This window comes from Fusarium verticillioides, chromosome 1 (assembly GCF_000149555.1).
Source record: "Fusarium verticillioides 7600 chromosome 1, whole genome shotgun sequence".
Lineage (NCBI taxonomy): Eukaryota > Fungi > Ascomycota > Sordariomycetes > Hypocreales > Nectriaceae > Fusarium > Fusarium verticillioides.
In genome coordinates, this window is record NC_031675.1 from 2,337,742 (window position 1) to 2,357,000 (window position 19,259).

General features: G+C 50.7%; 6 protein-coding genes across 16 annotated transcripts; 3 read left to right on the forward strand and 3 right to left on the reverse strand.

Annotated features, from left to right (window-relative positions):
* The first annotated feature begins 31 nt into the window (after positions 1-31).
* On the forward strand, positions 32-2,871 carry FVEG_01292 (hypothetical protein). Of its 2 annotated transcripts, XM_018888174.1 has the most exons (2): positions 32-189; positions 247-2,871. In XM_018888174.1, exons 1-2 carry the CDS (start codon positions 186-188, stop codon positions 2,337-2,339), a joined length of 2,097 nt encoding a protein of 698 aa, XP_018744028.1. In that variant the 5' UTR covers positions 32-185; the 3' UTR covers positions 2,340-2,871. The 2 variants fall into 2 exon arrangements, with proteins under 2 accessions (XP_018744028.1, XP_018744027.1); XM_018888173.1 differs by having other exon boundaries at positions 32-2,856.
* Positions 2,401-8,881, reverse strand: FVEG_01291 (hypothetical protein). The gene is made up of 4 exons (XM_018888172.1): positions 8,002-8,881; positions 7,869-7,940; positions 6,166-7,800; positions 2,401-6,099 (listed from the first exon to the last, which is right to left on the reverse strand). Exons 3-4 carry the CDS (start codon positions 6,891-6,893, stop codon positions 3,192-3,194), a joined length of 3,636 nt encoding a protein of 1,211 aa, XP_018744026.1. The 5' UTR covers positions 6,894-7,800; positions 7,869-7,940; positions 8,002-8,881; the 3' UTR covers positions 2,401-3,191.
* FVEG_14802 (hypothetical protein) lies at positions 7,773-13,581 on the forward strand. Of its 10 annotated transcripts, XM_018903801.1 has the most exons (4): positions 7,773-8,533; positions 8,599-9,008; positions 9,156-9,350; positions 9,415-13,581. In XM_018903801.1, exon 4 carries the CDS (start codon positions 10,304-10,306, stop codon positions 10,817-10,819), a length of 516 nt encoding a protein of 171 aa, XP_018744023.1. In that variant the 5' UTR covers positions 7,773-8,533; positions 8,599-9,008; positions 9,156-9,350; positions 9,415-10,303; the 3' UTR covers positions 10,820-13,581. The 10 variants fall into 10 exon arrangements, with proteins under 10 accessions (XP_018744023.1, XP_018744018.1, XP_018744024.1 ...); XM_018903796.1 differs by having other exon boundaries at positions 7,773-9,090; XM_018903802.1 differs by having other exon boundaries at positions 7,773-9,008; positions 9,156-12,554; positions 12,811-13,581.
* FVEG_01290 (hypothetical protein) lies at positions 12,573-12,779 on the reverse strand (the record flags this gene model as incomplete). Its single annotated transcript, XM_018888171.1, has 1 exon — positions 12,573-12,779. The coding sequence occupies one exon, from the start codon at positions 12,777-12,779 to the stop codon at positions 12,573-12,575; it is 207 nt and encodes a 68-aa protein (XP_018744025.1).
* Positions 13,582-13,863: 282 nt separating the features above from the next.
* FVEG_01289 (6,7-dimethyl-8-ribityllumazine synthase) lies at positions 13,864-17,639 on the forward strand. Its single transcript, XM_018888170.1, has 2 exons — positions 13,864-14,232; positions 14,295-17,639. The coding sequence occupies exons 1-2, from the start codon at positions 14,030-14,032 to the stop codon at positions 14,680-14,682; spliced, it is 591 nt and encodes a 196-aa protein (XP_018744014.1). The 5' UTR covers positions 13,864-14,029; the 3' UTR covers positions 14,683-17,639.
* FVEG_01288 (hypothetical protein) lies at positions 15,063-19,004 on the reverse strand (the record flags this gene model as incomplete). Its single annotated transcript, XM_018888169.1, has 2 exons — positions 18,494-19,004; positions 15,063-18,201 (listed from the first exon to the last, which is right to left on the reverse strand). Exon 2 carries the CDS (start codon positions 17,172-17,174, stop codon positions 15,063-15,065), a length of 2,112 nt encoding a protein of 703 aa, XP_018744013.1. The 5' UTR covers positions 17,175-18,201; positions 18,494-19,004.
* Between the last annotated feature and the right edge of the window lie 255 nt (positions 19,005-19,259).

Sequence of the window (19,259 nt, forward strand, 5' to 3'; positions counted from 1 at the left end):
GGTCCCTTGAAAAATCGCCTGAAAAGCAAATAGGTACGTACCTTTAGCACTGTAGTCTGTCTGCATTCTTGGGTCGCCATTATTTTTTATTCCTTTCGAACATTGTTGCCTCACGACGTGATCTCTTTCCACGATTCTCCTTCTGGCGGCGCATTGCTTGCGCTCGCACTCGCATAAAGTTCGTAATGGGTAAGAAAGCAAAGAGAAAAGCTGCCAAAGTCGTCAACAAAGCCCTTACAGCCCTAGGACCTGACCAAATCCCCGAGCCCAGCGACAAGGCCTCTTCAAACGACAATCAAGATGAGGTCCAACCCTCCGACAAGTTCGACCAAGGTGTTCCTGTCACGACGGCCATCGCGACTCTTGAGAAGGATGCGTCAACAAAAAGCGACGGCAGCCTGAAGCGTTCTAATCCTCATGACGCGGACGAAGGCGGAGAGTGGCAGGTCGTTTCACGGGCCGCAAAGAAGCTCAAGAAGGTCCCTAAACCTGGCAAGAATTATCCCACCATTGCATTCTCGCCTAATGCGCGACTGCAATCCAAGATCAATATTTCACAAATGCGAGACCTGGTTACATATATCTTTGCCGACGGAGCTGGCCCTCAATGGATTGGCATTACCCATCGTCCAGCGTTCCGAAAGATTGTGGCTATAATGATACCCGGTATTGAGGAGGCCATGTTCAAACACAACGTTGACTTCGACACATATAACGATGCTGATCGGGAGGGAAATGCTGTTGCAACGTCGCCGGACGACTATTATCCCCAGCCGCTCAAGAAAGAGCGCCTGCCCGAGGCTCTGAAACCATTCGCCGATATGTTCGCGCACCTGTGGCCCGTCAAGACACCCGGTGATGATAGACACGGGAAGATGCATTCGCCCTTGGCCGCTTTCCTAACAACCCCCACCCCGAAGGAAAAGAATGGGCCAAAGAAGGGCATCAAACCAGCACACGAGCCTTCAGGATGGAAGAACGAGAAGACACGCATCACTGAGTTCCTCTGTACAGTTGATGATCTGACTGACAACGGCTACTTGGTTCATCCAGCTATGCTGGAAGGTGTTGCCAGAGATCAGTTCGTTCTCCCCGAAGGTTGGGTCATCACCCATGTGAAAAGCCTTGAAGAAGGTCAAGTCCCAGAAGACGAAGTTGAAAAAGGCAGCATCACAGAAGGACGAGATATTCTGGCCCTGGATTGTGAAATGTGCATGACTGGAGAGGGCGAGTTCTCTTTGACAAGAATCAGCGTAGTCGACTGGTTCGGCAACGTTGTACTCGATGAACTTGTCAAGCCTGATAAGCCCATTACCGACTACGTCACTCAGTTCTCTGGCATCACAGAAGAGATGCTTGCACCTGTAACAACCACATTACATGACATCCAGCAGAAGCTACTCGAACTCCTGACCCCTCGCACAATCTTGATAGGACACTCTTTAGAGTCAGATACCAAGGCTCTCCGCATCACTCACCCCTTTATCATCGACACATCCATCATTTATCCGCATCCTCGCGGTCCTCCTCTCAAATCGTCTCTAAAATGGCTGGCGCAAAAATATCTGTCAAAGGAAATCCAAAAAGGTGGTGCAAATGGCCACGACAGCATCGAAGACTCTAAGACATGCCTCGATCTTGTCAAACAGAAATGTGAAAAGGGCAAGGCCTGGGGAACATCTGACTCACAGGGAGAGAACTTGTTCCGCCGACTAGCGCGAGCTGGAACTGCATACAAGGCCCAAGGGGGGGCCGCAGGTGGCGCGGAGGTCGGCAAGACGAGCGCAGCTGTTGACTGGGGTGATCCATCTAAGGGGGCTGGAGCAGGCGCAACTCATCAGCTCGGCTGTAAGAACGACGAGGATGTAACTAACAACGTAATTCGTGCCGTGCAGGGAGACCCGGATGGCCTCGAAATCCGCGGCGGTGGAGTTGACTTTGTCTGGGCGAGAATGCGAGAGATTGAGGCCCTTCAAGGCTGGTGGAACCGTAACCGCGTCGACAACACAAACAGCGACGGTGGTCCTCCGCAAGACCCAGAGGCCGTTCCATCCGACAAGTCAGAGCTCGAGCGGGCCCTCGTACGCCTTACAGAGCGTCTCACGCGCATCTATGCTGCCTTGCCGCCCTGCACAGCCTTCATGTTGTACAGCGGTTCGGGCGACCCGCGCGAGATGTCACGTCTGCAGAAGGTGCAGTCACAGTGGCGCAAGGAGTACAACACACCTGGCAAGAACTGGAACGACCTGAGTGTCAAGTGGACTGATGTGGAGGAACAGGCGCTCAAGGAAGCGGTGCGCAAGGCTCGGTCAGGCATAGGGTTCATCTCGGTGAAGTGAAATACCAAAGGGACGCAAAGGTATCAGATAACAAAGGTCACGTGCCAACCGAAGACGAAATGTCATGCGTAACAGATCCATATCTTGCTGAGGGACTATTTATGGTACGACTTAAAAACTATTTGCACATGAGCAGACCGCCTTTTGTTAAAACATGCACAGACAAACGAGACCAAGTAAAGGAAGGATCGTTGCGACCTCTCATTAGAATTGTGCCTAGTAAATCCGGCTCTTCATCGTCCCAAGCTGGTGAATCATATCCAGAACCTTGGCAGCATACACCTCCGCAATTATATAACTACACCTTCATTCCCCCCCCCAAAAAAAAACCTACTACATAAAACACAGTAGACATGCTGGGGCTTTGATGACCCTTGTGTAGATCCCCCTCCCCGAACCAGCTTTTTGTTACGCCAACGCTAGTATGGACATTCTCAAAAAGAACATATCCCTAAACACAAAAGAAAAATTGACTCAAGGCAGTAAGGCTCGAGTAATAAAAATTTGCCATAAAAACTCCCGTGTGTAACGCCTTCTCGTTCGCTTGTACTTTCAGAGTTCGAGTTGCTTCGTGAAGAACTTGAAGCTGTGACTGAATTGTGTTCGATTCATAACCAAGAATGAGGGAAGGTGAGCATGTGTGCTCATGTGCAAGGATCTTGTGGACCTTGGTCTACAAATCGTGTACATGGTTTCGCCCCTTGAGGCAACCAAACAAAAAAGAAACTAGTACTAGATTGAAACCCGAGAAGGGTGTGTAGTAGCTGATCATGTCGACGAGTGTGTTATGGCAAGCAACATAGAAGAGTGGCCAATAGACCTCTGACTTGGCTAGGTATAACAGCAGAAATATCACGTGCGAGGTCTGACAGGAGGATCTTCGACAAGTTCAGCGGAGCTGCCTAGCAGATCCATGTCACGGTGCAACGGGTCAACTCGGCTGACACCATGTTGTGACACCATGCCAAAACTGGCCGGCCGCTCATCAACTGAAGGACCGAAGTCGATGTTGGTGAACTCGCCGGGGAACTCCATGGACGAATTGGACGACAATCGTTTTTGGGAGTGGGTTCGCTCAAACGGTAGCCGCGATGACGCTGATAGCGTAGCACGGTGGTGACTTGAGGTGCGGCTAACAGCATCGGGGTCTCCTCGCCACTGAGATTCAAAGGATATCGTAGAGCCTGGCATATTCATGAGAGTAAGAGATGGCGCTCGGCTGTGATCGCTGCCTCCAAAGTGGCCAGAAGCACGCTTAGAGCTCTTTCGAGGAATCTCTGGGGCATCATCTTCCTCAGCTTCGCGCAGTGCGATATGCGGCGCCTTCGACAAAGACTTGCTTGGCTCTCGAGGGAAACTCTCACTGCCGGCACTGAACGTACGTCGGGGTCGCTCCAGCACAGGACTCTCCGGCTCAGAGTCTTGAGGATCGCCGTTGTCATCTAGTAGAGCACTTTGAGGTTGTCGTCCGGGAGACCGCCTTGGTCGAGGCTCGTCTTCATCATCTGAGTCAATTGGACCGTTCCGTAGTACGCCCATAGCCACTGGAATACCTTCAGGGGGCGACTCTCCACCATTCCTAGCCATCATGGCTGGAGGCATCCGTGAGCTCCTCACAACTTCGAAACCCTTACCCTTCTCCTTTGTCTTTCCACCGAATAGATTCCGGAACCAGCCCGAGGCAGTAGCCACAGGACCAGTTGGATCGGCGGGACCAGTTCCAAGTTTCCGGCCCGGGCCGTCCGAGTTCAGCGCGGGTCCACGAACCCCGTAGTAAAAGTCAACCTCGCGAGTGGCATAATCGGGTCGATTCGGAGGTATACTGGCTTGAGAGTATCCAGCGGGAGGGGGCGCTGGTGTTGCTCCTCGAGAGATATCTGCACCCATATCTGCAGGATCGCCTAGAACTCCAGCTGGGCTAGCGCCTTTGACATCTGCTGTGTTAGAGCCACCAGGTCCTTCGGAGTGGATGGACTCGTTCATCGTCTGTCGTCTTCGAGGAGGTCGATAGTAAGGATCGGCAGCATCTATTGATTGTGTAGGGTGATGGCGAGCAGCGCCGGGGGAGGGCAGGAACGAAAATGCACTCCTCTCCCCAGGAGTGTTGGGCATGTATGAGCTGCTGCTATCCACATTCTGCGGCATGCCAGAGTAAACATCGATGCTATCGAGCGCCGAGCTGCTCCTATGCCGAGGGTTCATGAGTCCACCGAGGCTAGCACCAGACTCGCTTCGAACCCTTCCGCTTGGCATGGCATATCCTGACTTGCCGCTATCGTCCACGTCCAACATTGCTGCAGTCGACAACTGGCTTGCTCGGGATGGACCAGTGTTGCGTTGCTGTGTGTTGCGGCGAGACAGCTGTCGCATACCAAAGATCTTTGTGAGTCCGCCACGGGTCAGACCTCGAGCGTCGTCTCCGCCAGCTCCGAGCATGCGAGCCGCGACTTCGATAATGGTCTGCAGTGCGTTGAGGAAGAAACCAAATATCAAAGCCGCGCCGTGGATTCCTAAGATGATGTAACCAATCCAACCCTTGTCGCCTTCAGAAACATCCAGAGTAGGCACGAATGCTACCATTAGTAAGATAGAAATTAGACGAAGTGTTCCAAAAAGTGTATGATAAGCGTTCATCGCCGTTGAACGCTGGAACGGCCGGAAGGCATGGATGGTAAGGATGTGAATCACTTCGCAAATGGCGAGCAGTACCACCTGAGCGATACCACTAGGCTGCACGGCACCGACAGTGATACCCCGAAGGAATGTTAGGAAGACGGGAATGAGAGCGAACCCAGCAGCCTCGTCGGAGTATGTATTATACAGAGGGCCGTATAAGAGAACAGTCGGCAAATCATCGTAGAGGACGGACTTTGGCCTTGTTCTGATTATGAGATAAAAGAGGTATGCCGCGAAAATTATGAGGAGAACCAAGGTAACGACGGCAAGAGCAATCGTATAGGTCGGAGAATCACCAGCAGTGACTAGCTGAAAGCAAGACAGAGCGATGATCGGAAATAAGAAATAGTTGAAGATAATGCGGACGGCGTTGCCAACGGAAAAGGGGAGATTCTTTGAACGCAGATCTTCCTCGGGGGTGTTGTTGATCTTTCGGAATAACCACTGCACTGCAAATGCACCCTGGACTAGAACGGTAACAGAAGCAATGCACACACATAGCCAAACCATCATACCGGCCCAGATATCTCTACTCTCAGCCATACCAACCAATTGACCAAGCTCTTGAAGTCCATAAGTAGCATTGGTGACATAAATACCGTCGACAACGCTCTGCCATGATGGGGCATCGGCGACAAAGCTCTCGTTGAACATTAGAGTCGACCAGGCCATCTGGCTGACAATGGGTTGATAGAAGCCGGGATAGTCAAGAGTGAGGCCACCGCTCAACGCGATAAATTGGATATACTGAAGGCAATCTCCAAAGCCCGGTGTGACAAGACGAAGCAGATCAACATCTCGACCATAATTGGAGGTCCAGTGGAAGATATCAGATGAGCCCCAGGGACTAAAGATGGCCGAGAACACGACTGCAAACCCTGTAAAAAGGAGCACTATCATGGGCAAAAACTTGAGTAGCCACGAGAGATCTCCCAGATCCGGGGTCACCGCCATGGAAACACAGCCAATCTGAGGAGCATCGCGAGTCCCATCGATTATTGACATACTAGGTGCTAGGGACGCAAACGCATAAGATGAGTAGGCGTCCCATGTGATGTTCATAGAAGGTAACTTGTATGCATCACTATAGATTTGTGGTCAGTACATCTCTCGACTTCAATTCATGAGTTGTTTATGGACAAGGACATACCTATAATCGACAGGTTCAAAGTAAGGTCCAAGCGGGCAAGATCCGTTTACCAATGAAGTGCTGCAAAAATTAAATTTGCCGGTGTTGTACGGAGCATATGTCAAGAAGTGAACCTTGGGGAAGTAGGTCGTAGCAGTGTTGTAGCCATCTTTCTTCTGGGGGGTTACGGCGATTTTGCCATTGATATCGCTAGGATCCTTCCAAGAAGGGTCACCAGGCGGTGGCATCGCGCTGCCATTTCGGGTACCCGTGACGTTCCCCCAAACAATAACTCGAAGGTTGTGTTTCTCGTTCTCGGTATCGAAGACGGCATCGGCATATAAGGGGACCCATTGCAGCCTCGTCGGCTCGTGCAAGCGGTAGGCGTCGCTGAGGCAGTTTGTGAAGGGGATCCTCACGGCATGAGCAGGCGATACGGCGTGCATTGCAATGAGAAGAGCGACGAGGAGACTTTTCGACAGCTGTGATATTGTGCTGTATCGAGGGAGCCACGCCCTTTGTCGAGGGACAGCTTGTGTCATGGTTATGGAATAACACTGATTGCACGAGTGACCAGAAGAAACTACGGGAGCGAAGGCAGCAGGCGCGGAGCCAGATATCGGGGATTTCGATGGCCGTGCCACATGTCGCCTCCTGGGCAGGTCTTGGATGAGGCCGCGATGGTATGAGTAAGGGCGGCAATCTTGCGAACAGTCGACAACCTGTTGACTGGTCAGACCAAGCTGCATAGCTTCGAGATTAAGACTATCCAAGAAGCTGGAATAACCAAGGCTGTTGAAATTTGCCAGTGGACTCAAACTGTGAAGGCGAACAATAGGATCGGAGAGGTTCGTGGTGGCTCAGACGGAGATCATCTTGGGTGTCGAGAAGAGTAAGCCGACAGAAGATTAGAGGACCGACCAGCAAACGAGCAAACGAGAGAAGGAGCGAGCGACGTGATTCTCGAGAGATGGCAACGGATGTGAGATGATGTTTGTTCAGATGACCACGGATCAAATGCTGATTGCTACTAGAGTTATCTACGATGGGTAGACAAAGCTGATGAAGCTACCTGAAATACAGAAATAGGGAAGCGAAGTGAAGCGAAGCGAAATCGATTGACGGAACGAGCGAGTGAAGAATTAGGCAGGAAGCAAGAAACCAAAGAGAGGAGAAGGAGGGAAAAAGGCCCAACAGTAGGTAGGTAGGTAGGTAGAGCAGCAAAATGCGTGAGCGAATAGGTAAGGTAGTAGGTAGGTTCTGCTGTGCGCGCAATGCAATAGTCGTGTGTGTCGATCGAACCTGACGGATGGATTCTTTTTTTGGGGGGGCAGCAAGGGAAGAGAGACGCCCTTGTCCCAGTCGTTGAGGTGGGAAGAACAATGGAATCTAACAGGGGGGCGGGCCATGGAGAAGTATCAGGTACATGTCAAGTCAGCACTGGGGATAAAACGCTAGAGGGGCCTGTGAGTCTGTAGAACGCCCCGGGCCAGACGGCAGTGCACACCTATGCACCTGAACCAAGGTAGCTGCTGGCTGTAGGGAGCTGAACTGGATGGACGGGATTCTGCTTCCCATAATACCTAACCTAGCGAAACCGTCGCCGTCGGTTGATGATGGATCCCCCCAAATGCCCTTGGCTTCCACAGTGAGGATCTGCAAGTATAAGTGGATTGTTTCCTGGTGAGCATTACGAGCTCCAACTTGGATTTTCTTCAACTGACCCGTATCTCATACTTCTTGTGTCTCATATTGCACCATGATTTACGCTTAAACCTCTCTCCTCTTAATCGGCCCTGGCACGAAGGAATTCAACACCTGGCTTCGAGTGAGATTTTGTGGAATGGATATCCGTACCTACTAAGGCGGATGGAAGGATTCGGGCTTGGAGCTATCGGCTCTGGTGTCTGCTTCAAAGCTGGGCATTGTGGCTGGGTCCACGCTAAGAACGCATGTCCTATCTTTATCTCAGCCCATCTCAGGGCTCAAGTCATGGATGCTTATCGGGAGACGACTTCCATTGATTGTGCGACCAGTTCAGATTGTCATCTAAGAGATGCTACATGTAGGAGGTGACCATTTCTTCTACTCTCTGCAGTTCTCTTGTCCTACCACATAGAACTGCCTGTCTGTTAGGGATTACCTCTTCCAGATGAAACTCAAGTATCCGATACTTCCATGTGTCCTGCAGCTTTCGTAAAACAAACCACCTCCCATTGGATCCCAATCTGCGCTAGCCTTTGGCGTTTAGCGCAAAACGTCATGGCTTGCGGCTTAGATTGAGCCCGATGATGGAGCTGTCCCTTCTAAAAACGGGCAACGGCCGCTGGATAACACCTACAAATCTTTCCATCATTTGATCGACGTTTTGTTCAGGTAGTCTTGGTAGGTAGGTTGTATTATATATCATGATCCGATATTTCGAGTTAAAAAGTGGTCTTCACTCCTCACCAGCATAACCAACTTGTTACCCGGTATTTCTGAGTTAAATCCGGATCAGAGATGGTGGAATTCCAAAATTTCAACTCATCAATGCAAGGAGGCAATCTTGTCAGCCACAGCCACGATTGAGCGGAACGCAACGTATATCACCCTCACTGAACCTCTGGGCTACTTCTCCGAATGTGATGCTTTTCACGTACAACGTTGTATGCAGTGAACATATACGCTGCTTACTCTTATACATGATACTGCGGACTCTTAATTGGACGCCATCACTTGTTACAAGTCACGTCAAACCCGGCCTCATCTTCCCAGCAGCTCAAGTCTCGATATCTGGATGCGGGATGGGTCTGTGTTGAGCTGAGCTGTTAGTCATCACCACATCGAACCACACGTTACAGAACAGAAGGACTCCATTTAATGTCAGTTGCTTCTACCAACGTCGACTCACTCTTCGCCTCGTGGAGTAACTACAGCGCAGATACGAGCGGGAGTTGGGTCAGCGTGGGTATTCCCGTTCCCATCTTGACCTTTGCCTAAGCCCTATTCGTTGACCACTTTCACGAAAGCCTGTTACAGTAGTGCCAAACCTAACATGTGGACGGACCAACCGAGGACTATTTTCAGCAACATCCATCCATCCACCCATAACAGTGGAATCCATGCGCTCCAGTCTTAATTCTTCAGCTCATCTCTACCGTAACCATCCAGTTTATACCGGCAGTCTCCTCTGTTGTCATCAAGAACTCTATGCAAAGGAATATGTAAGTTCGCAAATCAGTATCCCTTCTTTTCATATACCGAGATGATCTGTTTAACTGGCTCCAGTCACACAATCCACCTACAACCCTTGTCCCTCAATTGCTACCGATTCCTCCGTCAACGTTAAGCGATGATATACCTTCCCTCTTGGTTGCCTGGAATCTGGTTTTGAGGTCCCCATCAACCTCCACTTCGCTTCAAAGTCCCCCATCCATCGACATACCCGACATCTTCTAGCAAATTCCAAGCCAGCCGCATCATTACCATGTCAATATCTCATGTTTTATCTTGCTTGCCATTGCGAGATCGTTCCAAACGCCATCTCGATGGTTTGCCAGCTCATCATTGGGCCATCATAGGGTTCCATCAATGATCTAGACCTCGGAACTTTTTGGCTCTATCACCAGACATGTACCAGCTTTGATGCCATACATACTTACTTACCCTGTGGCCTTGTTGTATCTAAGATTTGCTGGTTTTACGATTAATAAGCTACAACGGGACCTGTAAACGATCAAACACTTTAGCCGCTATGATCGCCTTCTGGGCTGATGTTTCTTGTTCTTATTGGCGTGCTTTCTATAAATACCTCATCTTGAAGCGGCCTGTCTAGCTTACCAGTATACTTTGCATACCACCTAACTAATAAAGAACTTACGTTTCAGGATTAATGACTAACTAAAGTAGTTGCAATAATATCTAACTGCGGCTCCCAGCAGATGCTACTAGCTGCATCGGGGTTGTCTTAGATCCAACACAAACACCATCCTCAGGTTCAGCTTTAAATTCCTAGTGCAATTTCATTAACTATCTTCTGCAGGCTGACCATGTAGCCCAGGAATCTAGCAAACTAGCTAGCCTCGTCAATTTAGTCGCTTAGTCGTATAAGTAATCTCCACAAGCAAGCGCTCCTCCCTTTCCGCCAAGTTCCCTATAATTAACGGTATACGAATGAATGAACACCATGATTGCTTCCTCCCAAAACATTGTTGCGCCCGCAACCCAAACAAAGACGCTTTACGCCTTCGATTTACCCTTCACTTCAGATCGAAGCGTGTACTCCACCGTGATAGATGGGTTTCGTTTCAGCCACGACTCTGCAACTCGTCTCAATCGCCTGTCAACCTCTTCAACCTCATCCATGTTCCTGAACTGTAGGGCCAGGCCTGGCTTCGTAGCTCGACCAGAGTTCACGAACTCAAGAGTAGCAGCTTGTAGCTCGCACATTCGAACCTCGATCTTGACTGAGAGATTCAGCGTGGAATCGTTTCGTGATATTGTTTCAAGTGGAAGTTTTGTCGACGCAATGCGTTTCAATCTCCCCCCGTTTGCACGGATGCGCTGTCGCTTCATGAGAAGGCGTCTAGAATCCAACCCCACGCTTTCTGAAGTTGAAACGCTTGAAGCGCTTGAATCGCGTCGCTGTCGCTTGAATGATTTCGAGTCGAATCCCCCTTTGTGCTGGTCATGAATATGATCTAGCGGTGCTGGGCTGTACCCACCAGCAGCTTCTTCGCCCGACCATGTGGCTTGTGGCCTTCGTTCAGAATCCTTCGTGCCTCCTCGAGGGGCTAGATGATTGTGTGGTACTTGATCGGACAACCAAGATTGCGCATAGGCTTGAGAGGAGAATTCTCTAGGGCTAGAAGGAGGCTAGCCTTCCTGGCCTCTAGAGTTCGCATGACTATTATGCAACATTTCCTTAAGATGTGCGTCCGACTCGTCACGGCTGTTGCTTATCGGTGGATTTCTGCGGTTAAGTAGTCCATTGCCATACCAAACTTGGTCCGATCGACGTCGGCCGTTGGATGCTGTGGGACCACTTCCAGGGAGAAAGCGGCTTTGTCTTAACCCATCACCGCTTCGTCCATTGACTGACGGTATCAGACTACCTCGAGAAGACCTCTGGGCTCTCGCCAAGATATTGTTGGTGGATTGTCGACGAGAATTACGACGAGTTGAGTGATCGGCACCAGTAGGATCTGATGATGGCGGTGTTTGCAGATTTGCCGGCAGTGTTAATTGCAAGTCTGGCATTGAATTGCGGATTGACTGCTGTCCCAAGAGAGGCCTGAAAGGCTGGCTTAGGAAAGAAGGAGTCTCACGACGTGGAGATGTGTGAGGAGATGGAACGGCATATGGCTCAGCAAATGGAAGGTCGGATGTGGACTCATCATCACTTTCGTCTTCGTAGTCTTCTTCCTCGTATTCTCGGAATAGGTTGAGGAGTGATTCTGACAGCTCCTTCAGCGGAAGGCGCCGACGATGAGAGGCACTCGTCAAATAACTTCTTGTGCGAGGGATTTCGGGCGTGGCAGTCTCGTCTGTTGCGATTTGGATCGGCTCATCCCTTGATGGGCGAAAATAGTCATCAATGTTGCCGAAATGACGGTGTGAAGCCAATCCTCGACGTTGAGGGTTTGATTGCAATTCATCTCGGATAGGAGGAGTGCCAGCCCGTCGAGGTGTAACATGCACAGGAACTAGTTCTTCTGTGCCGTCTAGGTCGGTCGAAGCGGTTTCCCTTCGTGAAAGATTGACTGTTAATCGTGTCCTCATCATATCCCGAACTGCTGGGGCTTTCTTAGGACTCCTTGTCCCATCCAAGTTTCCCGATCGTGAGGTTTTCTTGGATGAAGTGGGAACAGTGAAAGCGGCGTGAGAACCCCTTTCGCCACTTCCAGATACGTCAGTACCACCAAGAACTCTCTCAGGCTCATCGTTCAGAGAAGCGACAAGTTCTTGGTCGGTCAACAAGAGCTCTTTTTCCATGCCATCAAGACGTGCTCCGTCTCTTAGCCTTGTCTCAACCGTATTCGAAGTCCATGGCAGAGGCGATAGGCTATTCTCTAACGCCACCAGCTTGTGCTGAGGTTCATTGTCACCCAAAAACTTCTTCGTGTAAACAGAATCGCAGAGTCTCTGGAAACAGCTAAGGACGGCTGGTTCATCCACGAAACGAAGTTCATCTTTCGAGGGTGTTGTATTGGGGTCATACGATCCAGGTGAACACTGAATGCTGAGTTGCATAAATGCGTTGGAGGGTGCTCGCGATTTCTCAGGTGAGTTTAGAACTGCGGAAATACTCGATCTGAAAATAGAAACTAGCTTCTTTCCCGTGCTTCTGGATGATGAAATAGGTCGTGAGTCGACCGAGATGAAAGCTCCCTTCCCCTTGATGATATTGGCATCAGGGTCAGGCTTGGGTAAGTAGGCTACAATTTTCAGATTTTTGGACTGTACTTCGGTTGAGGTTGTTCCAGCGTGAGAGTCTGATGACACCGCCACGAGCTGAGTTGTAAGAGTGTGACCAAACACTTGTGTGATCGCCTCTCGCGTGCTTGGTGCTGAGCATGGTGTGTAAAGCCACGGCTGGATTGAACTACCAGGTACTTTGAATGATAGTCTGATGTGTGGAAGTGCGATCGCATAACCCTCTAGGAGTCGTCTGACATCTGTTAGGGTCTTTCGGCTCACTTTGATAGCATTTTGTTTCCGAACAGGAAGGTTTTGAAACAAATTCAAAGCTTGGACGGTTGTTCCGACAGGAGCGGAAACAGGCTGTTGGCTGCTAATTCCGCCTGATTTTGTGTTTAAGAGAAGTAGTGATGCAATGGGGTCCTGGGCTGTTCGAGTTGTGATTTTGATCGTAGCCAGATAATTGGCACTAGCAAGAGCCTCGCCACGAAAACCAAGTGTCTCGCCGCCTTTCAAATGAAGTTCGTCGAAGTTTCGGAGCTTGCTCGTATGAGACCGACGCCCCAGTGACTTGAAGTCGTCCACCTGTATCCCACAACCATTGTCTCGGACTTGAACTCTGTCGACGGTGTTGGGAGCAACCGTGATTTCGATAGATGTGGCGCCCGCGTCAATACTATTATCAACAAGCTCCTTGACGATGGAGAGGGGGTCTGGAAGCGAGGATGAGGACCTTAGGAGGTGTGCTGAAGATGGCGGCAACGCGGATATTGACATTGCGATAGTGAGATGGCTTGAAGATGAAATTGAGATATGAATTTCCCAGGTAGTTTCTATGCTGCATTAAGACACAGCATCTGGTTGCCCGAGAGACTAACACGGATCATGTGGATATTATGCTGGTGGAGTTATATAAGAAGGGGAATTCAAGCAGGGGGTGTTGGAGAAGAGGAAGATGAAAGGGAAGAAAAACAATTGAGACGAGTGGTGATTCTCGTCTGCCTTCCATAGGTACAATTCAAGAATATAGAGAGATTCTTTGAAGAAGGAGGTGATTCAGCCTCTTCCCTTAGTTCCCCTTTTAGTCCTTCCTTCCGACTAACACATCACACACACAAGATGCACCAGCTGCCGCCAAGAGGTTAGAAAGGTCCGATCAAGGTACGTACCTCCAGTCCCTGCATTCCATCTCTGTATCCAACGGGAGCGTCCAGGGCATCATTCTGTCCCTGTTCCCCTGTGACGTGACTATTCAGCCCCGCTGTGAGTAGCCCCGCGTTGTCTCTGGCGGGCGGATGGCGGATAGAAACCATCCATTGCTAAGGTAAGCTTCCTTTCATAAACCTAAACCATCCTCCAACCTCGTCTTTTGGTAACCCAAGGTACCCATCTCAATTGATTGCGACAGCTACGTCCCAATTGCCGACATACAGAAACTCCTCCGTCGCAGCATCCGACTTGATCTCGATCTCAAATTCCGACGATGTCTCTTAAGGGTCCTTCTCCGCAACACCACGATGGCTCTAGCCTGCGCATCGGCATTGTCCACGCTCGTTGGAACTCAGCCATCATCGACCCTCTTGTGACCGGTGCCAAGGAGAAGCTCCTCGCAGCTGGCGTCAAGGAGTCCAATATTGTCATCCAATCTTGCCCTGGCTCCTGGGAGCTTCCCATTGCCGTCCAGCGGTAACCTCCCCATTCCATTGTACCTATTGATGCCCAGTCGCTGACGTATTGCCATTTTCTAGCCTGTTCTCCGCTTCTCAAATTCAGGGCACCTCAACTGGCGGTCCCTCGGCAACCGATCTTCTGGCTTCGTCCACTACCGATCTCACCTCTCTTCCCGCCTCCTCAGGCGCCTTTGATGCCATCATCGCTGTCGGCGTTCTGATTAAGGGAGAGACCATGCACTTTGAGTACATTGCCGAGTCAACTTGCCAGGGCCTTATGCGTGTCCAGCTCGACACTGGCGTTCCCGTCATTCTTGGCGTCTTGACCGTTCTGACCGAGGACCAAGCGAAGGCTCGTGCCGGTGTTGACGGTAAGGGTCACAACCATGGAGAGGATTGGGGTCTTGCTGCTGTCGAGATGGGTGTCAAGAGAAAGGAGTGGGCCAATGGCACCATTGATGGTTAAAACAGCAACGTGCATGACAAATGATAAAATATCGCATTTTGGACAAGGCGTGGATAATCTTTGCGTCTGTCAACGGACCGATGAAAGCATGACTCGGGCCACAGATGAATACCATTCCGAAATGACCTCCCAATTAGTCAATTACCGCATAAAGATGTCTCTATCATGCGCCAGTCTCAGTCCTAATGAGCCGGCGCTTATCATATCTTTCCCCACGACGCCCGGGTGAAAAGCACTTCTAGAATATACAATTGTATGTGGCTCTCCACTCGGTGGTTGAGTATTTCAACCCATGGATATCCAGATGCAAAAATAGAACATATAAACCAATCTTACCTCCTTCTCTTTTGTAATAGTTCCACACCCACCAACCCTTCGAATTATATCATGGCTCCAAAATCGCTTCCCAGTCCCTTCTTTGACTTCCACATGCTGCGCTTCTTGTCTCGCTTGGCCTTCATCGCCTCCCACCCTTCCTCGTCGTCATCATCTGAACCGTCGCCTGTGGCGCTTACAACGTTAATAGTAGACTTTCCCTTGGGGTCATCCCAGCGACCCAGCGCTCCAGACATGGTGTTGGTTCGTCGGTGGGGATCGGGGGCTGCAGCAGCCGGCATTTGGGATACTGGGCGATATCGGCCGGGAAGACCGATGTTGCTTCGCTCGGATGGTGCGATTGACGGAGTGTATCCCATAGGGGCCATGCCGTGAATCGAACCAGCGTATCCGCCGGGTGGTGGCAGGAAGGGAGCGCCTGAGGGTGGCGCTACCATGCTCATGGTACGCATTCCGGCGTCCATACGGCGGGGAGGCTCTAAAGCTGGCTCAAGCATCATTGAGTGGCGAGAAGAGAGGTCGTTCATAGATTGTGTGGCAGAGAGTCCTCCATAAGTTTGCATCATTGGCATCATCCCGGGTTGCTGCTGCTGCTGGTGGTTGTTGGTAGCCATCATTTGCATAAACTGCATTTGCATCTGCATGAACTGTGACATCTGCTGTGTCATTTGAAGCTGTGCCTGGTCTCCCACAGTGAGCTGTGGTGGCGCCATGGGCATAGGCATCTGTTGTTGAGACATGCCCATACCTGGCATATTGTACATGCCGCCCATGCCGTTCGGGACGCCTTGGGGCATGTTGTCGAAAGGAGGTCCTTGGGGCCCATTCATGCCAGGAACGAACTTCTGGCCATTTGCGTTTGGACCGCCGCGGCGCATAGCTCTTGAACGTTCTTCACTGGCGATCACGCCAACCAACCCCCCAGGGGGTAAGGATTGCTGGGACTCTGAGGCAGGAAGGCCGCCACTGAAAGTAAGCGACTCCCGCATAGCAGGCTTTGCGATACCTGCACCAACAAAAGGGTCCTGAGGAAGACCGCGGGCGAATGCAGGCAGCATCGAATGGCGCTGGTTTTGACTGCTGCTCTCGCCCATCGCTGAGCCGGGTCTTGGGGGCGCCAGCTGGGTTGATGCTCGCAGGTTGGGGTTGGAGCCCATGGTGCTGAGTCTAGCGGGTGGTCGGTTCTTGCTGGGGAAGCCATGAGCCTGCAGAATGGCCAAAGGAACCTCCTCGTCGTCATCCTCGTCAGAAGCACCTGCCGGGGGTCCGGGAGATGGTGTCTTCATGAGGTGAAGTTGGGGTGCACTCATCGAGCTGGCCAGCCCGGGCCTTTCATGCGATTGCATATCAGGCTGCTCTCCAGTGACTTTCATCATCTGCTGTCGATAGACTGCCATATGAGCCTCCTGCTTTCTCCTCTGCTTTGCTTGCTGCTTCGACTTCTCGATCTCGTCCTCATCATCATCATAATTGATTTCATCGTCATCGTCATCGTTGGGGGCTGACTGCATCACTCCATCACTCGAGTCGTGACGCTCCTTGTCTTTTCGATATCTTTCGAACTGGGCCGGGGTCATGACCTTGTTGTTCCGTGGTGGGCTAGGAGCTCGAGAACTGAAACGGTTGGTGATGCGCGAAGAGTGAGCGGAAGTTCCTTCGAACAAATTGTCGTCTCCTCTGTTGAAGCTGCTGTTGAGAGGCTTCCTCTCGAACGATGAGAAGGAATCTTCGTTTCGTCGGTAACGGCCGGAAGGGGGGTTGGAGCTACTGGACTCGGAAAGCAACCTTCCGACAGCGATGGAATCCTGTAGCAACTTTGCGTCTTCATCCTCAATGATATCGGACGGCCGGTTTGACGTCTTGAAGGAACTCTGGTGGCGCGGAACAGGGGGTGGCATATCATCGAGCTCAGGGGTCCCAGGCTGAGATCCGAGAAGATTGTCGTCTTCGTTGCGGCTGTGCCACGACTCAGGGCCAGGCTCAACTTTGGTGATCTTGTTGATACTCAGAGGGGGCGGCTGGATGGATCGGTTATTGGTAAGTGAGCGAGGAGCCGCGGAACCGTCAGCCCTCATGGTAGCGACGCTCGCTCTCTTGTCGAAGGACGAGAACATGGAGCCGAAATCACCTCCCATATCTATGCCCCCATTCTCCATCTCTAACTTTGGCGGTGTAGCAGTGCTGGTTGTCGATTCGGTCAAGCCTCTAGATCTTCCACCAAAAGCATCCTGTTGAATGGCTGGAACGGGAGGGATTTCGTTATTGTCAATCTTTGGGGAGGACGCGCTATGTTTTTTCTGAACCCCAAAAGAAAATGTTCGACCCGCTCGGTTCAGAAACCCGGACCCGCTGGATTTTACACCAGGTCGAGGAGCGATCTCGTGCAAGTTCTTCTTCTGTGAATGCGAATGTTTGGGATCGTCTTGGCTCTCGAGATTCGTAGAAGACGGAGCAGTTGAGGCATTGCTGTGCCTTGATGAGGTATCAGTTGATGTGGCCTTGGTCGTATTAGAGGCCCCACTTCCCCTGGAAAGGAGTCAGCGCCATGATGCATGACTTAGGATGTGTTATTTTTATCTTTCCAGAACCAACGGCAGCCGTGCAACATTCCTTGGCGAGTCACACAGGCAGAGGAGGGAGGAGGCGGGGGATCGAGGGAAAAACTCACCTGTTGCCACTCTTGAGGTCGGCAAACATGTTATCTTCAGTCTCGAGTTCCAGGTGACTAGGCTTAGGAATGTGATGACCAGAGTTCCTGGCCATTCTGGCGCCTCCGTCAAATGATTTGCCGAGCGCAGGGTCGCTGCGCTCAATAACTCGGAATGACGATTGCTCTGGTGTTACTGAAGCATGCTGAAAATCCTCCGAGGTTGCGGTTGACTTCCGCCTGTTAAACGCAACACCAAATCTAGGCATGTAGAAGGTATAATAATAGAATATCGGTTTGGGATCAGATACAACCCATAAAAGAGACTCGGAACGGTCCGAGCTGAGCTGAAGTTGTTGGTACTGTTTTAGTGATCGATATACGGCGGCGTTTTGAGCCTGGTAATATGAAAACGAAACGAAGATGTGGAACAAAGACTGCAGGTCGTGCGTTGATGCGGCGTTTGATAACGATAGCGAGGGTATTCGAACCGAACGGTGTCAAGCAAACAAGATGCGTATGATGGATGCGGATAACTGCATGATCGAGGGGGCGCCGGTCAGCTGGTGTTGGTGACAAATGATGCACTGAAAGTTGTCGCAATTGTTCAAGGCACAGCACGTAAAAGAATTGAGCGGGAAAGATAGCGGCAGAGTAGCAGCAATAAGCAGTGCAAATACAGCCGTGGGTATAATAGAGGATCGGCGACAAGACGGGAAGCTTTGTCGGAATGGAAGAGAGTCGAGACAAGTTCCAGAGATGAAGCATATAATCCGGGTGGTTGGAGGCATGTGTCATTGATCTAAGGCAAAGACAGTTGAGACTCACATTATGATCTCCAGAAACGAAAGACGATTTGTATTAGGAGTAAAAAGTGGCTGGTTAAAGCCGGAACAAGACGGTCGGGCAAAGGCGAGAGCGAGAGTGAAAGTATGTAATGTATGTATAGAAGGTAAGACGATAGAGGCTCAGTCTTAGTCGTCTCGTATCGACTCAGAGTCTCTCTTTTCGATGGGCAGAGACAGACTTATTGAATAAGACTTGACAGGCGGCTAACGTCAACGACAGAAACGCAACAGTAAAAAAGTTAAGGAAGCGGAGATGATTAGGGGGGGAAGAAGCGAGTGGTGGTGGTGAGGTTTGAACGAGAGAAAGATGGCGAACGAGCAGAAGCGAGTCCAGTCTAGACCTGACTTGACCAATTCAGTGGTGGCCCGACAAGCTACATAGATAGGTACATGCTACAGTACAAACAGCACCAGTCAGTACAGTTCATGGATCCAATTCAATCCAATCGACATGGATATTTAGGGCCATGGATAAGTGAACGGCCAAGCACAGACAGACCTCGAAGGGGACCTAGACGGGGGTTGGGGGTTGCACAGTGCAAATATTGAAAGAGCGCGCTCTATTAAACCCCCGTGGACAGCACACGGCCTCCGTCTCGATAGAGAGAAGAGACGCTTTTCTCAGAGCCAGTGGGCGAATGTGGAATGGGTTGCTTTTGCGATGCGATGCTATTCGATTCGATTTGATTTCATATTATAACGTTGCGATCCCTATATAGAAGAGTATGGACAAAAGAGCGGTTTAT